Raw genomic sequence first — 16007 nt, forward strand, 5'->3', positions numbered from 1 at the left:
GACCAATCACGTCGGTTCTCCCCCCCCCCCCAAATCCTGGCTACGCCCATGCAACTGATCAAATCTTTGCAGATACTTTTAATTTGTCCAGGTCCAGCACATTCTTTCCCGCATAGGAGCCAACTTCTAGGAACCGAGCCCCCCCCCCCTTAAAATAATTGAGGGGGCTGGGCCTCCACAAAGTTGATGGATATTTCTATTCAAATAGTGCTGCGTGATCAATTATGTGGGGTGGTGGTTACCTGCCCCCCACCCTATTTTATTCCAGTTGGCACCCCTGCTTGCCTGTAACCATTGCTTGCTCTCCAGAGTCTAGTTTGATTGCAAGATACCAACCAAGGAATGTGGTTGTATTGAAAAAAACTTGTTTCCATTTGGTGCCTTTAGCAATTATATAAAAAATAAGCAATTCATACATAGTAGCACAAAGTTGTTTCCATTCCTTTCTCTCGCTATTTGTTGGCACATAATGTAACTCACAGCTGTTTGGATTCTAGAAAGGAGAACTCCCTTTGCGATTTATATGGGATAATCTCATAGGAAGAAGTAGAGTGCTTTGTTTTCTCTTTATATATTAACTTGTTATTACTGTTTCGATTTATAAGTCACTTGCCACATAAGACATCTGCAAGCAACTTGCAAAATTTAAAGTGTAACATAACATCAGAAAAAGAGCAATATGTTACTGTATGGCTTTTATGGTAATCTATAAAACAGACCCTGTAGAACAGCAGCAGAAACTTCAGCAGCAAAAGACATACCATCAATAAATGACAAAATCATCATAATCTGTCAAATGGGAGAAGATGTACGTTTTTACCTGGCACCCAAAGGATGTTAACGAGGCCACCAGGGGAAAGCATTCCACAAGTGGGAATGTTGCACATGCACATTAAACAGCACATTATCGGGAGCAGAGGGCTAGTGCTTTATTCTACACTTCTGTAAATGGTGGTGGGGAACTACATAAATGGTGTGCAGTTAGGAGATCAGTAAATTGCAGAAAAGTGTATGCAGCAAAGGAACACAAAAGTATCTACAGCCACCTGCTTTCCCATTGCATATGTCTTTTAAGAATCAGCTTAAGGGCCTAAATAGACGTTTGGGAGGATTTGTGGCCCCTGCTAACTCATATCACCCTCCGTACATTTCTCTGGAAATGCCTAGCATTGAGGGGGTGGGCAGCCTGTGGTCCTAGGACCACATGCAGTCCTCAGTCTAATTTGAAAGGGCATCTGCCAACTATTAGGTCAGATCTCTGGCAAGAGTGATTTGTTTCCCAGCACTGCAGCTGGGCCAGGAGGAGGAAGAGAAAGAGACAGAATGAGGAAGATAGGGTGACTCCACAGACATTTTGCTCCGACTCTTCCTCCCAATGACTTCAGCCCCACTCACCACTGGCATGGAACCTGTAGCAGACCAACCATGAGAGAACGTGGTCCTCAACAGAGGAAAACAATAGGCTTCCTACACTGAATCTGGTGCAGGGGCGAGAAAACATTTTCAGTTTGAGGTCCACATTCCCATCTGGGCAGCCTTCCCAGGGCCAGAAGTCAATACTGGTTGGGGCTAGAACAAAAAACGGACAGAATAACCAGAGCCATAGCTGGGGGGGGGGAGGGTAGCCAGGTTTTTTTGCCCTGGCTGAAGCCTCCAAAGGGGCACCATTGAGGCTCCCAGCCTGTGTGTGTGTGTGTGTGTGTGTGTGTGTGTGTGTGTGTACACGTGTACACACAAATGTGTCAGTGTGGGTGCCAAACTGGTTCTTTGACCTGGGTTGAAATAAAGGCTAGTTTTGCTCCTGGAATAACTAATATGTGTGCTAGTTTTTGCAGAAACCCACAAACCCCACTCTATCTAAGCAAACAAGAGGTAAGATCAAAGTTCAAGGACACTTTCCAGACAAGCAATTTGACCATATTTAGTAAACAAAAAACAATGAAGCCAATTTTGTCATAATTGGAACTCTTTTACATATGGGGAAAATAAAAACAAATCAAAGAACATCCTATTTCATGACCAAAGAAGGGGAAAGGGTGTGCTTGGACATGAATGTGTTGGGAGACATACACCCAGTGAAGATGGTGAAACCCTCTAATGGCTGGGAAATGTCCAAGTTTTCAGTGTCTTTACCTTTTGGGTATTAATACTCTATCTGGCCATCACAGTTCATCTCCACTACTTTATGAATTTGTTCAGTGGATCAGCCTCTGACTCCTTTGGAATACTTTGTCTTCCACAACAAACAAAGATTTGCACATCCATTCTGGATTCATTTCTCATTCCTTATTCAAATGTTAGCTTTGCAGCAAAGATCCTTTTTTCATTTCCCTATTGCTACAGTTACAGTATAGCTGGAATCACAAAGGGCTTTCTTCCAGATGTTACCTCTAAGAACTGCATGGTAACTGAAGGAACAGGAAGTTATTGGGGAGTGTCTACGTGGTTGGTAAACTGCAAAATGATGGGGGGAACTGTCGGCTCCTCATGCATGACTTAAGAAAAAGTCCTTAAACTGTCTGGGTCTAAAAATTGCTACCAATACTGCCATCTGGTCATGACTCCCAGACTATTGAAAATAGAGAGCTATGAACAGGGGGCTGACTGATGGTGAAAGGAGGAATGCCATGCATTGGGGTAGTCCAGGAATCTGGAGGTCTTTCATCTCAAAAACACAAAAACAAGATACAAGCTTCTGCCCTACACATAGGCTGTGTACACACTCCTGTTACTCTGTACCCATCACAGCCTTAGCAACAATCTATCCTGTAATTTATTAGGAAATACTATGTTTCCCCCCTAAACAAGCTTAGATCCCATCTGAGAAAAACAACAGATTAGCTGCATACACAGTCGTGGTGTGCCTAACTTTGCAGGTCACCAGAGCCCACTCAGAACAATAATGTATTCTTGAGAACCTGCTCAATGTTTTGCTCCCTAGGAGATGCATATCCTCTTGGAATGGACTCTGGGTTTTACAAAAAAATCATCACAAACAAGGCTGCCAAGTCAAATCAGGCCGTGTTTAGCCAAGTTTATTTTGCTTTTATTGGTTAAAGCCACAGCAGCATCTACAGGTACAGAACAAGAAGTTGTGCATTACAGCACAATGCAGTGACCCACATAATAGGCTTTTGACAATTGTTTGCAAGCATCTTAACCCCTCTAGCTCTGTTTGTCCACTAAGCAAACCAAACACTCTAGGCATAGTTGACAGGTTTTGATTATTACTGCGGCAATCCATTTTTACATTAGCTGGCCTAAAAGCAGCTGTAAGGATCACAGGCAGGTATTTTGGCCAGACAACAGGATCAACAAAGCTAATCAAGAAATAAATGTTTTGCTCTTCCTGACTCAGTAGGCAGAACGTACAACTGCCCCAAGCAGAAATCCTGAGAAGAATATATATGGGAACTGAAGGATCATATTGTCCCTTATAATCCCAACCAATCACTTCCTCTCTGCAGGAGAAGGCCCCCTGCACCTACCCTTTCTCTCTCCCTTCCATAATATATCAGTCAAGTGCTGTCCCTGGTGTCTGTTGAAGACCTTCCTTTTCCAGCATATTTTTAAGTGGATATTCTTATCCTAATTCATGGGTAGGCAAACTAAGGCCCGGGGGCCAGATTCGGCCCAATCGCCTTCTAAATCCAGCCCATGGAAGGTCCGGGAATCAGCATGTTTTTACATGAGTAGAATGTGTCCTTTTATTTAAAATGCATCTCTGGGGTATTTGTGGGGCAAAGGAATTCGTTCACCCCCCCCCCAATATAGTCTGGCCCCCCACAAGGTGTGAGGGACAGTGGACCAGCCCCCTGCTGAAAAAGTTTGCTGACCCCTGTCCTAATTAGTATCTATAATGGAGATTGATCAATCAACCAATGGATGACAGATAGATGCTTTCATTGTCAGTCACTTCAGGGTATTTCATAGGAAGCCCCTTGGAACATTATTTACAACATTTTCAGGTTTCTTGTTCTCCTCTTTGGCCAACCACTTTATTGACGCAGTAGTTCTTTATATTCCACAGGAAATGACTGTAACGTAGCCGTCTCCAGACCAAAGAGCCTCACTACAGCCTGTAGGTTCAAGCCTGGCAGTGCTTGGTGTCTTCTGGTGTGTTGCCAGGTCTTCACAACGCTCTTCCCCAGGGATGGTACTCACATGCCTGCAGCCTTATACAAATGCCCCATTGCCCCATTACTATCATGATGTTATCCATGCCACAAGCACAGGGCCAGGCAATGAGTTCCCAAGAAGGTGATCTGACTTAAATAACAACCATACACAGGCTCCAGACTCACCCCACACTTACAAAATAATAATAATATAGGATTGTGCCACAAAGTGTCCTGTTGCATCCACTACAGGCAAAGAAGTGCAAGTTGGTAGAGCATGTGACTCTTAACCTTAAGGGTTGTGGGTTCAAGTCCCACATTGGGCAAAAGATTCCTGCATTGCAAGTGGTTGGACTAGATGATCCTCATGGTTCCTTCCAACTCGACATTCCATTCTATGGAACTAGATGAAGGTAAAGGGATAATATCTGCCTCTTTCTAGCAGATAGCAGCTGGGTGGATTTTCTTGTAAAATGTGGAAAATAAATATCATAAATAAAATACACATATGAAATCGGGAGGGAACCAAACTGCTGCTTGTCTCCATAGGAAGGGCAGCAGCTTTCTCTCTCTCTCTCTCTCTCTCTCTCTCTCTCTCTCTCTCTGGAGAATATTGGCTTTAAAACATGAAGCTGCCTGCCATAGACCACATCAGATCCTTGGCCCATGTAGTTCATGATTGCCTACTCTGACTGCCAGCACCATTCCAAGGGCAGAGCAACAGGATCTCACTCCTTCATGGGGATTTGAACCACGACTTTCCAATCGGCAAGCCCAAGAGGCTCAGTAGTTTGTCCCAGCTCCTGCCAACCTAGCAGTTCAAAAGCACTATTTTACTTCCTTTGCAGTTTGTGGCAAAGGTCTGGAATTATCTCATTCCAAAGAGACCTAACTTACTAGGTAGTACAGAAAACTGCTGCTCATACCTAGAACTAACGCAGTTGGTCTTTAAGGTGCTACTGGAAGGAATTTTTTTATTTTGTTTTGACCAAGAAATAAATGTTTTGCTCTTCCTGACTCAGTAGGCAGAACGTACAACTGCCCCAAGCAGAAATCCTGAGAAGAATATATATGGGAACTGAAGGATCATATTGTCCCTTATAATCCCAACCAATCACTTCCTCTCTGCAGGAGAAGGCCCCCTGCACCTACCCTTTCTCTCTCCCTTCCATAATATATCAGTCAAGTGCTGTCCCTGGTGTCTGTTGAAGACCTTCCTTTTCCAGCATATTTTAAAGTGGATATTCTTATCCTAATTCATGGGTAGGCAAACTAAGGCCCGGGGGCCAGATTCGGCCCAATCGCCTTCTAAATCCAGCCCATGGAAGGTCTGGGAATCAGCATGTTTTTACATGAGTAGAATGTGTCCTTTTATTTAAAATGCATCTCTGGGGTATTTGTGGGGCAAAGGAATTCGTTCATCCCCCCCCCAATATAGTCTGGCCCCCCACAAGGTGTGAGAGACAGTGGACCAGCCCCCTGCTGAAAAAGTTTGCTGACCCCTGTCCTAATTAGTATCTATAATGGAGATTGATCAATCAACCAATGGATGACAGATAGATGCTTTCATTGTCAGTCACTTCAGGGTATTTCATAGGAAGCCCCTTGGAACATTATTTACAACATTTTCAGGTTTCTTGTTCTCCTCTTTGGCCAACCACTTTATTGACGCAGTAGTTCTTTATATTCCACAGGAAATGACTGTAACGTAGCCTTCTCCAGACCAAAGAGCCTCACTACAGCCTGTAGGTTCAAGCCTGGCAGTGCTTGGTGTCTTCTGGTGTGTTGCCAGGTCTTCACAACGCTCTTCCCCAGGGATGGTACTCACATGCCTGCAGCCTTATACAAATGCCCCATTGCCCCATTACTATCATGATGTTATCCATGCCACAAGCACAGGGCCAGGCAATGAGTTCCCAAGAAGGTGATCTGACTTAAATAACAACCATACACAGGCTCCAGACTCACCCCACACTTACAAAATAATAATAATATAGGATTGTGCCACAAAGTGTCCTGTTGCATCCACTACAGGCAAAGAAGTGCAAGTTGGTAGAGCATGTGACTCTTAACCTTAAGGGTTGTGGGTTCAAGTCCCACATTGGGCAAAAGATTCCTGCATTGCAAGTGGTTGGACTAGATGATCCTCATGGTTCCTTCCAACTCGACATTCCATTCTATGGAACTAGATGAAGGTAAAGGGATAATATCTGCCTCTTTCTAGCAGATAGCAGCTGGGTGGATTTTCTTGTAAAATGTGGAAAATAAATATCATAAATAAAATACACATATGAAATCGGGAGGGAACCAAACTGCCGCTTGTCTCCATAGGAAGGGCAGCAGCTCTCTCTCTCTCTCTCTCTCTCTGGAGAATATTGGCTTTAAAACATGAAGCTGCCTGCCATAGACCACATCAGATCCTTGGCCCATGTAGTTCATTATTGCCTACTCTGACTGCCAGCACCATTCCAAGGGCAGAGCAACAGGATCTCACTCCTTCATGGGGATTTGAACCACGACTTTCCAATCGGCAAGCCCAAGAGACTCAGTAGTTTGTCCCAGCTCCTGCCAACCTAGCAGTTCAAAAGCACTATTTTACTTCCTTTGCAGTTTGTGGCAAAGGTCTGGAATTATCTCATTCCAAAGAGACCTAACTTACTAGGTAGTACAGAAAACTGCTGCTCTTGTTTTACAGCTGTTAAGAGGACACCTGACACCACAAAGGCAAGATCCCAGAGGTGGCTGTATCCCTCATGAATCCAGTCTCAGGAACATATTCCTATTGTTTACTCACACAGCTGCACATTTCCAAGCATGTTTACTCAGAAACAAATCCCTCTAAATTCATTAGGATTTCTAGTGTTTGGGATTAACAGCTACTTAGATGAGAAGCTCCGCTGTTTTCTGGGTGTGGGCACCATTCAGCATCAGCGGTGAGAACCTTTGCTGAAATCTGTTCTCTGGGTGTGGTGAGATTCCTTTCCCTTATTACTCTCATCCCCCCCCCCCCCTAATCACAGCATGCGGGCTTTTAAAGGCACAATATCAACATCTGTCCTTCTTACCCACGTCTGGTCTCAAGTAAGTGTCCAACCTGCCTATACCTGCCTACTTAGGAGTAAACCCCAATGAGCGAAGGAGACTTACTCCCAGTGGTGTGTATAGGATTGCAACACATGCCATATTTGCTTTCAGGATCGCTGCCCCTCACGAGTTTTGCTACTCTCGAGTTGAGAAAAGCGCGTCAGCAGCAGCCAGGGGGAGGAGCCAGTCCCGTCCGCGACTCCAGCTCCGGTTTTGCAAGTGTCCCTGGGAAAGCGGCGCTCCATTGGCTAGAGCGCGTTGTGCCTCCGCCAGGGCTCCGCTCCGCAGCTCGTGTACCACATTCGAGGGGGGGAGAGGCAGAGGGGAAAAGCGCGCCGGCTCTCTCGCTCTCGCTTCGCCTTCACGCACGCAGGCAGCGCCGCGCTCAGGGGCGTGTGCCTCTGCGGGGCTGCCTCGCCTCGCCTCCAGTTGAGTCCCCGCGGCCGGAGTTGGGAAGAAGGATGCTGCCGGAGCCGGAGGCGCTTCCCCCCGTCCCCCCGCCTCTGCCATCTCCAGCTCCCTCAGACTTCTTGGCCAGACTATGAAATGACCATTCCTGCTCACCTCGCAGCAGCAGCAGCAGCAGCTCCCGCCGCCCGGACCCCGCTCTTGCCGCTCGCGCTTGGGGCGAAAGGGCGCCCGTCCTGCCTGAGGAGCAGCCCCAGCTGGGTCTGCCGGCCAAGTCAAGGCGGCTGAGGGAAGAGAGTCGGCGAGGCTGGCGGGCGGGCGAAGCCCGGTTCGGAGTGGCTGCTTCTCCTTCCACCTCAGACGCGCGCGCGCCCCTCTGTGCCCAAGTGTGCCGCCTGCCTGAAGGCGCTGCTGCCTCCTCCGCCGCCGCGCGCGCTTCCTCTCCTGAGGCGAAGCGAGGCAGCGCCTCTCTCTGAAGTCTCGGGCCACTTCGCCAACTGCTCCCGCTCCGCTTCGCCCTCAGGAAAAGTCGCCAGGGCGGCGCCGCTTCCAGGTGGGCCCGTGGCCGACGCAGCAGCCCAGCACCGCGGAGAAAGTAGGGGCGGGAGGGAGGGTGGGCTTGGGGCACCGGCGAGCTGGACTTCGGCTTTGGGGTTTGGCTGCTTCCCCCAGCAGCAGCAGCAGCCATGGCGAAAGGGCTGGAAGCCGCCGCCGCCGCCCGCTACGGACTGGGACTGGGATACTTACTGCAAATGCTCGTGCTGCCCGCCTTGGCCATCCTGAGCGCCAGCAGCCCCGGCTCCGCCGCGCAAGGTAAGGCTGCCCTTCTTCGGCCAGGCGGCGCCTGCCTGCCTGCCTGCCTCCCTCGCGCCTTCCCTCTCTGGGCTCCTCAGAGTTCTTTCCCGGCCTGCCCAGCAGGCTGGACTGAGTGGCGCTGCTGCCTGTCCATCTTCCCCGCAAAGGCCAGAGCGAGCGCTTTCCTCGCCACAGGTTAATGGATACCAGCAGGGCGAGCTCGGGACGCGGGTGGGGAGGAGCACCTCTCTCGTTAAGCGCTATTGCTACTTCTACATTCCTCTGCCCAAGTGGCCCCGACACCTTTGGGGCGTGTTTACTCGATGAATCCAAAAGGGGGCTCGTCTCCCGAGCCTTAGAACTGCCGCCGTCGAGGCGCCCATGGGGCTGGTGGCTCCTGAGAGAGAGATGGATGTGTGGATGGATGTCTTCAGGCATCCCCCGCGCGCGCGCACACCTTCTCTTCCTTCTCCATCCGCGCAGCTTCTGCAAGGGAGAAACTTACGAAACGAGGCTCTCTCTCCCTCCCCTTTCCCCTCGCCAGGAGATGGGGAGCGAGAGGGACTCTCCCCTAATCCAGCTCGATCTCTAGGACTGTGTGTGGGGGGTGGGGAAAACCTGCGATCTCCTCTGGTTGGAGCTGGAAAGTGTGTGTGTAGATATATAGGTGAGTGAGGGACAAGCTCGATCGCTTCGCTTCCTCGGGTGAGGCGTTGGAAACGCGAGTGGCGAAGGGAGTGTTGGAAGCGGCCCGGAGTGGAACTGTGCTGCTACGCAGGCGCCTGTACTTCGCAGTTTAGGAGAATAGGGTCAGGATGCCAGGCGGGGCATGTCCCCTGTACCCCTCGCCTCCCCTCTGCATATCTGGGGAAGGAGAAAGGAAAGGGTTGTTGCCAGCCTTGCCAGTAGCACCCGGGGCTTTCGCTTCCTGTGTCCCGGCTTCTCTCTGAGCGTGTGTTGCTATGCAGCTATGTGTCTTTGACATGATAAGAGAACCGCGGGAGTGTTCACGGTGAGTTCCGGCACCTCTTTTTCTAGAAAAACAGCACTGCAGAAAACCATTTGAAATCCCCCACACACACCCTCAGCTGAATTGATCACAGCCAGAGGTACTCCTCTAGGTCCAACACATTTTCTTTCACTTCGCTAGGAGACGAAGTTTTGTGGCACCTTCATAACTGGCAGGTTTGTTGTGGCAGAAGCCTACAAGGTGCCACAAGGCTGGCTCTCTGCCCATCACCGTCTTTCTCCATCTCTCTGTGTTTGATCTGCTGAAACAGACTTAACAGGGCTACCCCTCTCGAATTGGACTTTCAGCAGGAGCACTTCAGAGAGAGTGAATTGCTTGCATGCCAGGGGCAGCTCTATAAACATGAGCCAAAGTGAGACAGCCACTTCAAGTGGCAGGTTTGGGCAGCCATGAAGGGTGGGAGGGCAGGAGAGTTGAGTGAGAGACAGATCTGCCCCATGGGGTAAAATCCAGTGGGGAAGCATTCCTGGGCAAGCTGCCTGAGGCAAGCCCTATCAAAAGGAGCAAGAGCAAGACGCAATGCTTCCCTTCTCACAGATGCTATGCATTTCAGTTGGGGACTTGTGAAGGAGAATTTCCTGATGGATTGTGTACCATATTAGAACAGTAGTTCACGGCACTATTTATGTTTTCCACCGTAGGCATAAAAAATGTCTGAGAGGCACCTCCAGAGCAAGTGACCTCTTGCTTAACACTTCCAGCCCTCAGGGTTTGGGGCCATTTTTTTTTTTTTTTGCCCCATCCCAAATATTAGTATGTGGACAATGCTATCAGAAACAAACAAACCCACCCCCCACTTGAGTCAGAATGTTAAGCTTTGCTGAAATTCCTAGAGCAAAATGAACTTAAGTATTTGTATAGATACCAGGAGTGCACAGTGCCCTGCTGATGTTTCTTCACTGAGATCCCCATGAAAAGGACCCTTTGCAAAGTTTGCAGACTCTGGGCAGCATCAAAACTGGTTGGTTGGCTCAGCTCCTTTGAACAAAAACAAGAGGAGAGACAGACATCACACTTCTGCTGGACCTTTCAGGGGGAGCCAGCTTCCATGTGAAGGATTAGTAACAACAGGCACCAGCAGAAGGGTGGCTTTTTAGATTTAACAAACATGCTCTTCTGTTGTCTCCCCAGACAGACAGGTGCCAACTAACTTTATATATATAAACTGAATGCTGGTTTTCCTGATATAAGACTGAGGAAGCCAGAAGGAGAGACCCTCACCCCTGAATACTCACTGAATGAATTAATGAGAGAAGCTGATAAGGCTCCAACTCATGTTGAAAGGCTGGCACTGTCTTTATGTCATAACATCAAACAAACAAATAAAAGGGTTAATTGGGGAACAAAAGCAGGCTCCATAGAGATAACCAAATGGGAAGATAATCTAATTAGTACTGGAAAGGGAGGGGGCAAGGCACTATGAATGGGACAATTAGTTGAATTGCTTAGTGCTTCTTCTTATATTAGCCATATCTGGCAGGCTGAGGTGCCTGAGAGTTCATCCTTCTTTCTCCTTTTTGCTTTGCTCAGCAGGAAAAGAGCTTTCCTGAAATGTTCCTCCATTGGTTTCTAACCCCCCTTGCCTGCCACCTCTTTCACTGCACGCCTAAAACATAATCTTCGCCCAAAGAATTTGCCTGTGTACATATAGAGAGTAGCACCATCATACAGAGATATATATCACTAGCTCATTTTTTAAACTGAGAATAAATCCACAGCCATTTTATTACTATTATTATAGCCTGAAGATGACTGTAAAATATCTCCTTCAGAATTATCTCTGTGTCCCCGGGAATGTTTTGCTACATTCTGACTAACCTTGCACTAGAGCATCAGGTCTCTACATTGTATTTGCCTTGGCTTCTACATCACAAGGCATTTCCTTTGCAAGATGCTTTAAGCGAGTGCCTTCTTGAACTTCCCTTGCCACACACCAGTTGGCTCAATAACAAATGATGGAAAGAAGTTCCATACATGTGTTGAGCTATATGCCATATATACAATAACAACAAGCAGTCTCAGTAAAGCTAGCTGAGAAACCTGTTTTCATTGTTACCATGGTAAAAGGAGTGGAGTGGGTAAAAGAGACACACACCAGAAATTCACATTTTCAGCGACAGCTGAAAAAACATTGTGTGCATTAGAGGGCCCCACAGAAGACAACAAGGATAGGTGTTTGCCAGGACACCTGGAATATTGTCCAGTTAGGTTTCTTTGCATAGAGCACCCAATAAAGTAAGAACCAGAAACCTTTTCAGTGTGGGCATATTTCCTCTTTCAGGTTCAGGGAATTCACAGGAATCCCCTCAAATCTTGGACATGCAGTTTGTAAAGCATTCCAGTAAACTATATATATAATGTTAAATGGAAAACAGTGACATCAATTATACAACATGCCTTTTTGAACTTTTTTTTTTAAATATAAAACAATAACAACAACCCTACTGTATTAAAAACTTCTGTGGTCCAAAGAATTCCTGTGGGTCTTGGGAGTCTGAAGGACTGCCACTTTTAGGGATCAATAAAGTCGCCACTATAAGGATGACTATGAAGTTGCCGCTACTAGGTTTATTGTGCATGAAGATCTCTTGGATCACTTTATTTCTTATACTAAGAGACTATTTTGGGGTGATGTGGGGCCATGTGGGTGAACTTAGAAGTCAGTGCTACTCTTCGATCTTTTTGAATGTGAAGAAAGCAGCTAAAAATGTTTCCCTGTGTTCTGGATTGGACTGCTTTCTTAGAGATGAGCAAGACTGAAGATGGCAAAATAGCGCCCCCTCTGGAATCTGCTGTCTGCTACAACTGCTTCACATTATTTCAGTTGCAGGTGCTGTGAAGCTCTGACAGAGTCAGAGGTACCTTTTCTCCTGTTGTCAAAGCTTTAATGTAGCCACCAAGACTGCTAGACTAACTTGGAAACTGCAGAGTCTTGAAATATATTAATGTTCCTTTCTACAGCATTTTATTCCCACATGTGCCTCCATTTGTGATTAGCTTGTTTTAGGAGGAACCTGACATGCCCTTTTCTAACCCTCTTCTAATACCAGTATTGGATTCTAATAATAATAATAATAATAAAAATATCGACCATGGAGCAGCACATTGCATACATACAGCTGTGCTTGAATATTATTTGCAATCATATGGTGGCGAGAGAGCTGCCACTGAGTTGTGGGGTTCAGAGTCCAAAAGGTTTGAGAGGTCTGCATTATTTCATAGCAAGGCTGGTCCTTATTGAAGTGCCCTAAAATAAAGCTGTTCTCCTTTCTTTGTGTTAGCATTTCACATCTGGCTTATGATGTGTAAATAGTGGTGTTAACGATGCTCTGTGTAAACTTCTTGTTTTTCACATTCAGTAATTACAACTATAGTTAGGGTTGGCACAGGATTACCTGTAGAAAAGTTTCTGCAGCTGTAGGCAGAGGGAATTGCAGCAGTGTCTGGATGTGGAAGACTTTTTGTTGTCCTCATCTGTGGAGAACATTCATGTAGTGGTTAGCTAACGTTAACGTTTTACACTTCACTCTCTCTTTCAATTATGCATGTTGCTTTTCCCGTGCAATTTTAATAATATTATGATTGTTAACTTCATATGTGCACATTCAATCTTAACTGTATATGGCATTCTGATTTCATTTAAACTGTGTAATGAATGAAAGAGGAGTCCTGCTCACTATACCTACTATAAGATGTCCTGGAAATAGAATAGTGGATGTAATAAATACATAGGTGAAAACCATTGCAGAAAGAGGAGAATGAAGCATAGCCATTGGAACTCTTAGCAGGTGGTCATGAAGCTTTCTCTTTTCCTGACTTTCTCTTAGTCACAAATATGTGAGAGCTGATACCAACTGAGAAAGCATTAAAGCAAAGGCTGAACAAAAATTCCTGACACTTTCTTTTTAATTATTTGACCAAGATAGTGTAATGGACCATAGGAGACTGATATTTTTGCTACAAATTTGGATGGTTCACAGGTTCCCTTGCTCCTTCAACTGATATAATGATGCATGTTGCCCTATGCAGATGTTTACAGAGAGTATCAAGGGAGGGATTGTAGTCATGGTCGCACAGCCCATCCCACTAATGGGCCCAGTGTTATACTGATCATAATATCTACACAGAGACCTGCACAGGATAGGACCCTGTGCACATAGAACTCTGTGCAGACACTATGGTCAATGAATAGCATTTCCAAGATGTGGCTTCCCAGATGTTGTTAGACTACAACACTCTTCATTGCCTGTCAGTGAAGCTGGAGGTCAGGAACAATGGGGGTTGGAATTACACAACATCTGAGGATCAAAGTCTGAGAAGGGGTAGTATGGGGTGCAGGGGCAGTGTTACTGGAGCCACAATCTTCTCTCTCCTCTTTAGCTGAATTTTGCACCACAATTCTTTTTTTCTGGCTTAAAAAACCTCCCTAAAGCTTATGGCGACACTCTTGACTCCATAGTGCACTGCACTATGAGAATTAGACAGCCAGTCTCATGAGAACTCAGATTTCAAACCTGGCTTTGCTTTTGTAGGATCCAAACCCAATTAAATGAACGATTTAAATGAAAACTTCTTCTAGTTTTTCCATTTTAGTAAGTAAAGTGGGTCTTTTCTTTTGTCTCAAAAAACTGTACACCCTGGAATGATTTTCATAATTATCAAGCATTTTGCCTTGTTTCTTCTCTTGATCTTTTGAAGTAGGGCATGGATGCCTTGGGCAATTCTGGAGCCCTCTCCTCTCTCTTTCCACTACAACTTGGAAAACAAATTCACTAATTGAGAAATTGATGGATTTTTTTTTTTAGCCCTCTCCCTAGAGAGCTGTGCTGCTCAGCATACAAATAAACCACTGAGGATAAAGCGTTAGGAAGAACTATGTTTATAATTAACTGGGAAAATAATTATAGTTTTCTATTGTATTACTAATCTTTATTTTAACATCTCAGGCTGTGTGCATATTTGATTTCTTCAAGCTGCCAAGATTTCTTGTGATATTTCTTGGGGAGAAGTTGTTAGGTGTGAGCTACAACTTACGGGCCTTGAGTACCGTATTCGCTTTCATAGGACTTAGCCAAGGAGTCACACAAATGAACAACAATGCAGTGATATATATAATAATATCTATACAGTACTTTATAAGTTCAGGGTAACTTACAGTGACTTGCAGTAATATACATGAAAAGTAAAAGCTACAGAACGTAATAAAATAAAACCATAATGTCAGATTAAGAAAAGCAGAGCCAGCTGTTACCCATCCCTTATGATGAAATTTCCGTAAGACTTTCTTAAAGAGAAATGACTTGGGCTGCACTCCTGCATACAAATCAACTGCATAAATCCCATAGACCTCAGTGGGATTTACGCAGGCTAATTGTGTGCACTGTTGCATCTTTAGGACATACTTCTAGTAATATGTGGACATGGGAGAATAGAGCTATTTTGAAAACTTTTATGACAGCAGGTAATCTCGGAGACCAGGCAAGTTGTTTTTCCCTTTAGTACTCTATTTGCTATAAAGCAGCATGATCAGCTGCAGGAAACACATTCATAACATCTCAAACTGTACATGTACTTCCTGCTTGCCAGCACTATGATTGTATAGGACTTTGGCCATAAACTGGCTTCTAAACGCAAGCAGGGGAGTGCTGTGATAATTCTCCCTAGGAAAGTAATTCTATAAAATGGGGCCACCACCGTGAAGTTCCTATTCCCTGTATGTTTGCTAATAATGCTTCATAAGAGATTAAAACTTGGAGCAAGGCCATGGTGATAATAGGGAACAGGATACCTCATTTGTGGATAGGATTCTCCCTAAACAGTGCTTTGCATTTTGTATGATCACTTCTTCACTGTGACCCCAGAGATGTGTGTGTATTCAAGGTTGCAGTGCAAAGAATATAGATTCTAGCACTGGAAATCAAAGGAGTGGAGAGAAGCAGCGAAAGACCAGACAGTATACTACTCGAAAAGCTTTTTTTAACTGGGGAAAGAACCAGATGAAGAAGGATGGAAAGTGACATACTACACCCCTGAGCTATAGGAAACCTTTAGGTCCTTTCTCATTTGTAGGTGTCTTGTGATGCCCTTCTTTTTTAAATAAATAAATAACCCTGCATAGCATGCTCTTTCTTTCTCTCATCCAAAGCTGTATCACAGGAGACTGGTGTTAGCCGGTCCAGATCTGTGAACGCTCAACTACTTTATTTAGTGAAACAATAACATAGCAGTCCAGATTTCAGATAACTACCAGACTAAACCCCACATATCAGGTTGAAGTAAGCAAAATGCCCTTATCGACTAAACTTCCCTTACTTTGATATATCATCTCTGCATTTAGCTTGCTATGAACTGATTATTGAACATTTTTGGCTTATGCCTTTAATTATGCATTCTGAAAATTTCTACTGATGTCAGGTACTACAACCATTCTCCTCGTGGCACAGCATTCAGGTCCCCTGGTGACACACACAGCACTGACAGATTTATATGCTGAGGATGATGGTGAAAGAGTTGGGTTTGAAAGTAGAGGTCAAAGGTTATGCATATTACACAGATTTTGTTTCATTTGTTCC

General features: G+C 45.5%; 1 protein-coding gene across 3 annotated transcripts in view; it reads left to right on the forward strand.

Moving 5' to 3' along the window:
- Positions 1 to 6663: 6663 nt before the first annotated feature.
- The window catches only part of UNC5C (unc-5 netrin receptor C), a 306008-nt gene continuing 296664 nt past the window's right edge, over positions 6664 to 16007 (forward strand). The window contains exon 1 of one of the 3 annotated variants that reach the window (XM_081876731.1): positions 6664 to 8423. In XM_081876731.1, coding sequence (XP_081732857.1) covers positions 8297 to 8423 — 127 coding nt within the window. In that variant the 5' untranslated portion in view covers positions 6664 to 8296. The remainder of the gene's footprint in view (positions 8424 to 16007) is intronic. The other 2 variants (XM_081876732.1, XM_081876730.1) reach the window with 2 other exon arrangements.

Source organism: Podarcis erhardii (assembly GCF_964252035.2).
Source record: "Podarcis erhardii genome assembly, chromosome: 9".
Taxonomy (NCBI): Eukaryota; Metazoa; Chordata; class Lepidosauria; order Squamata; family Lacertidae; genus Podarcis; species Podarcis erhardii.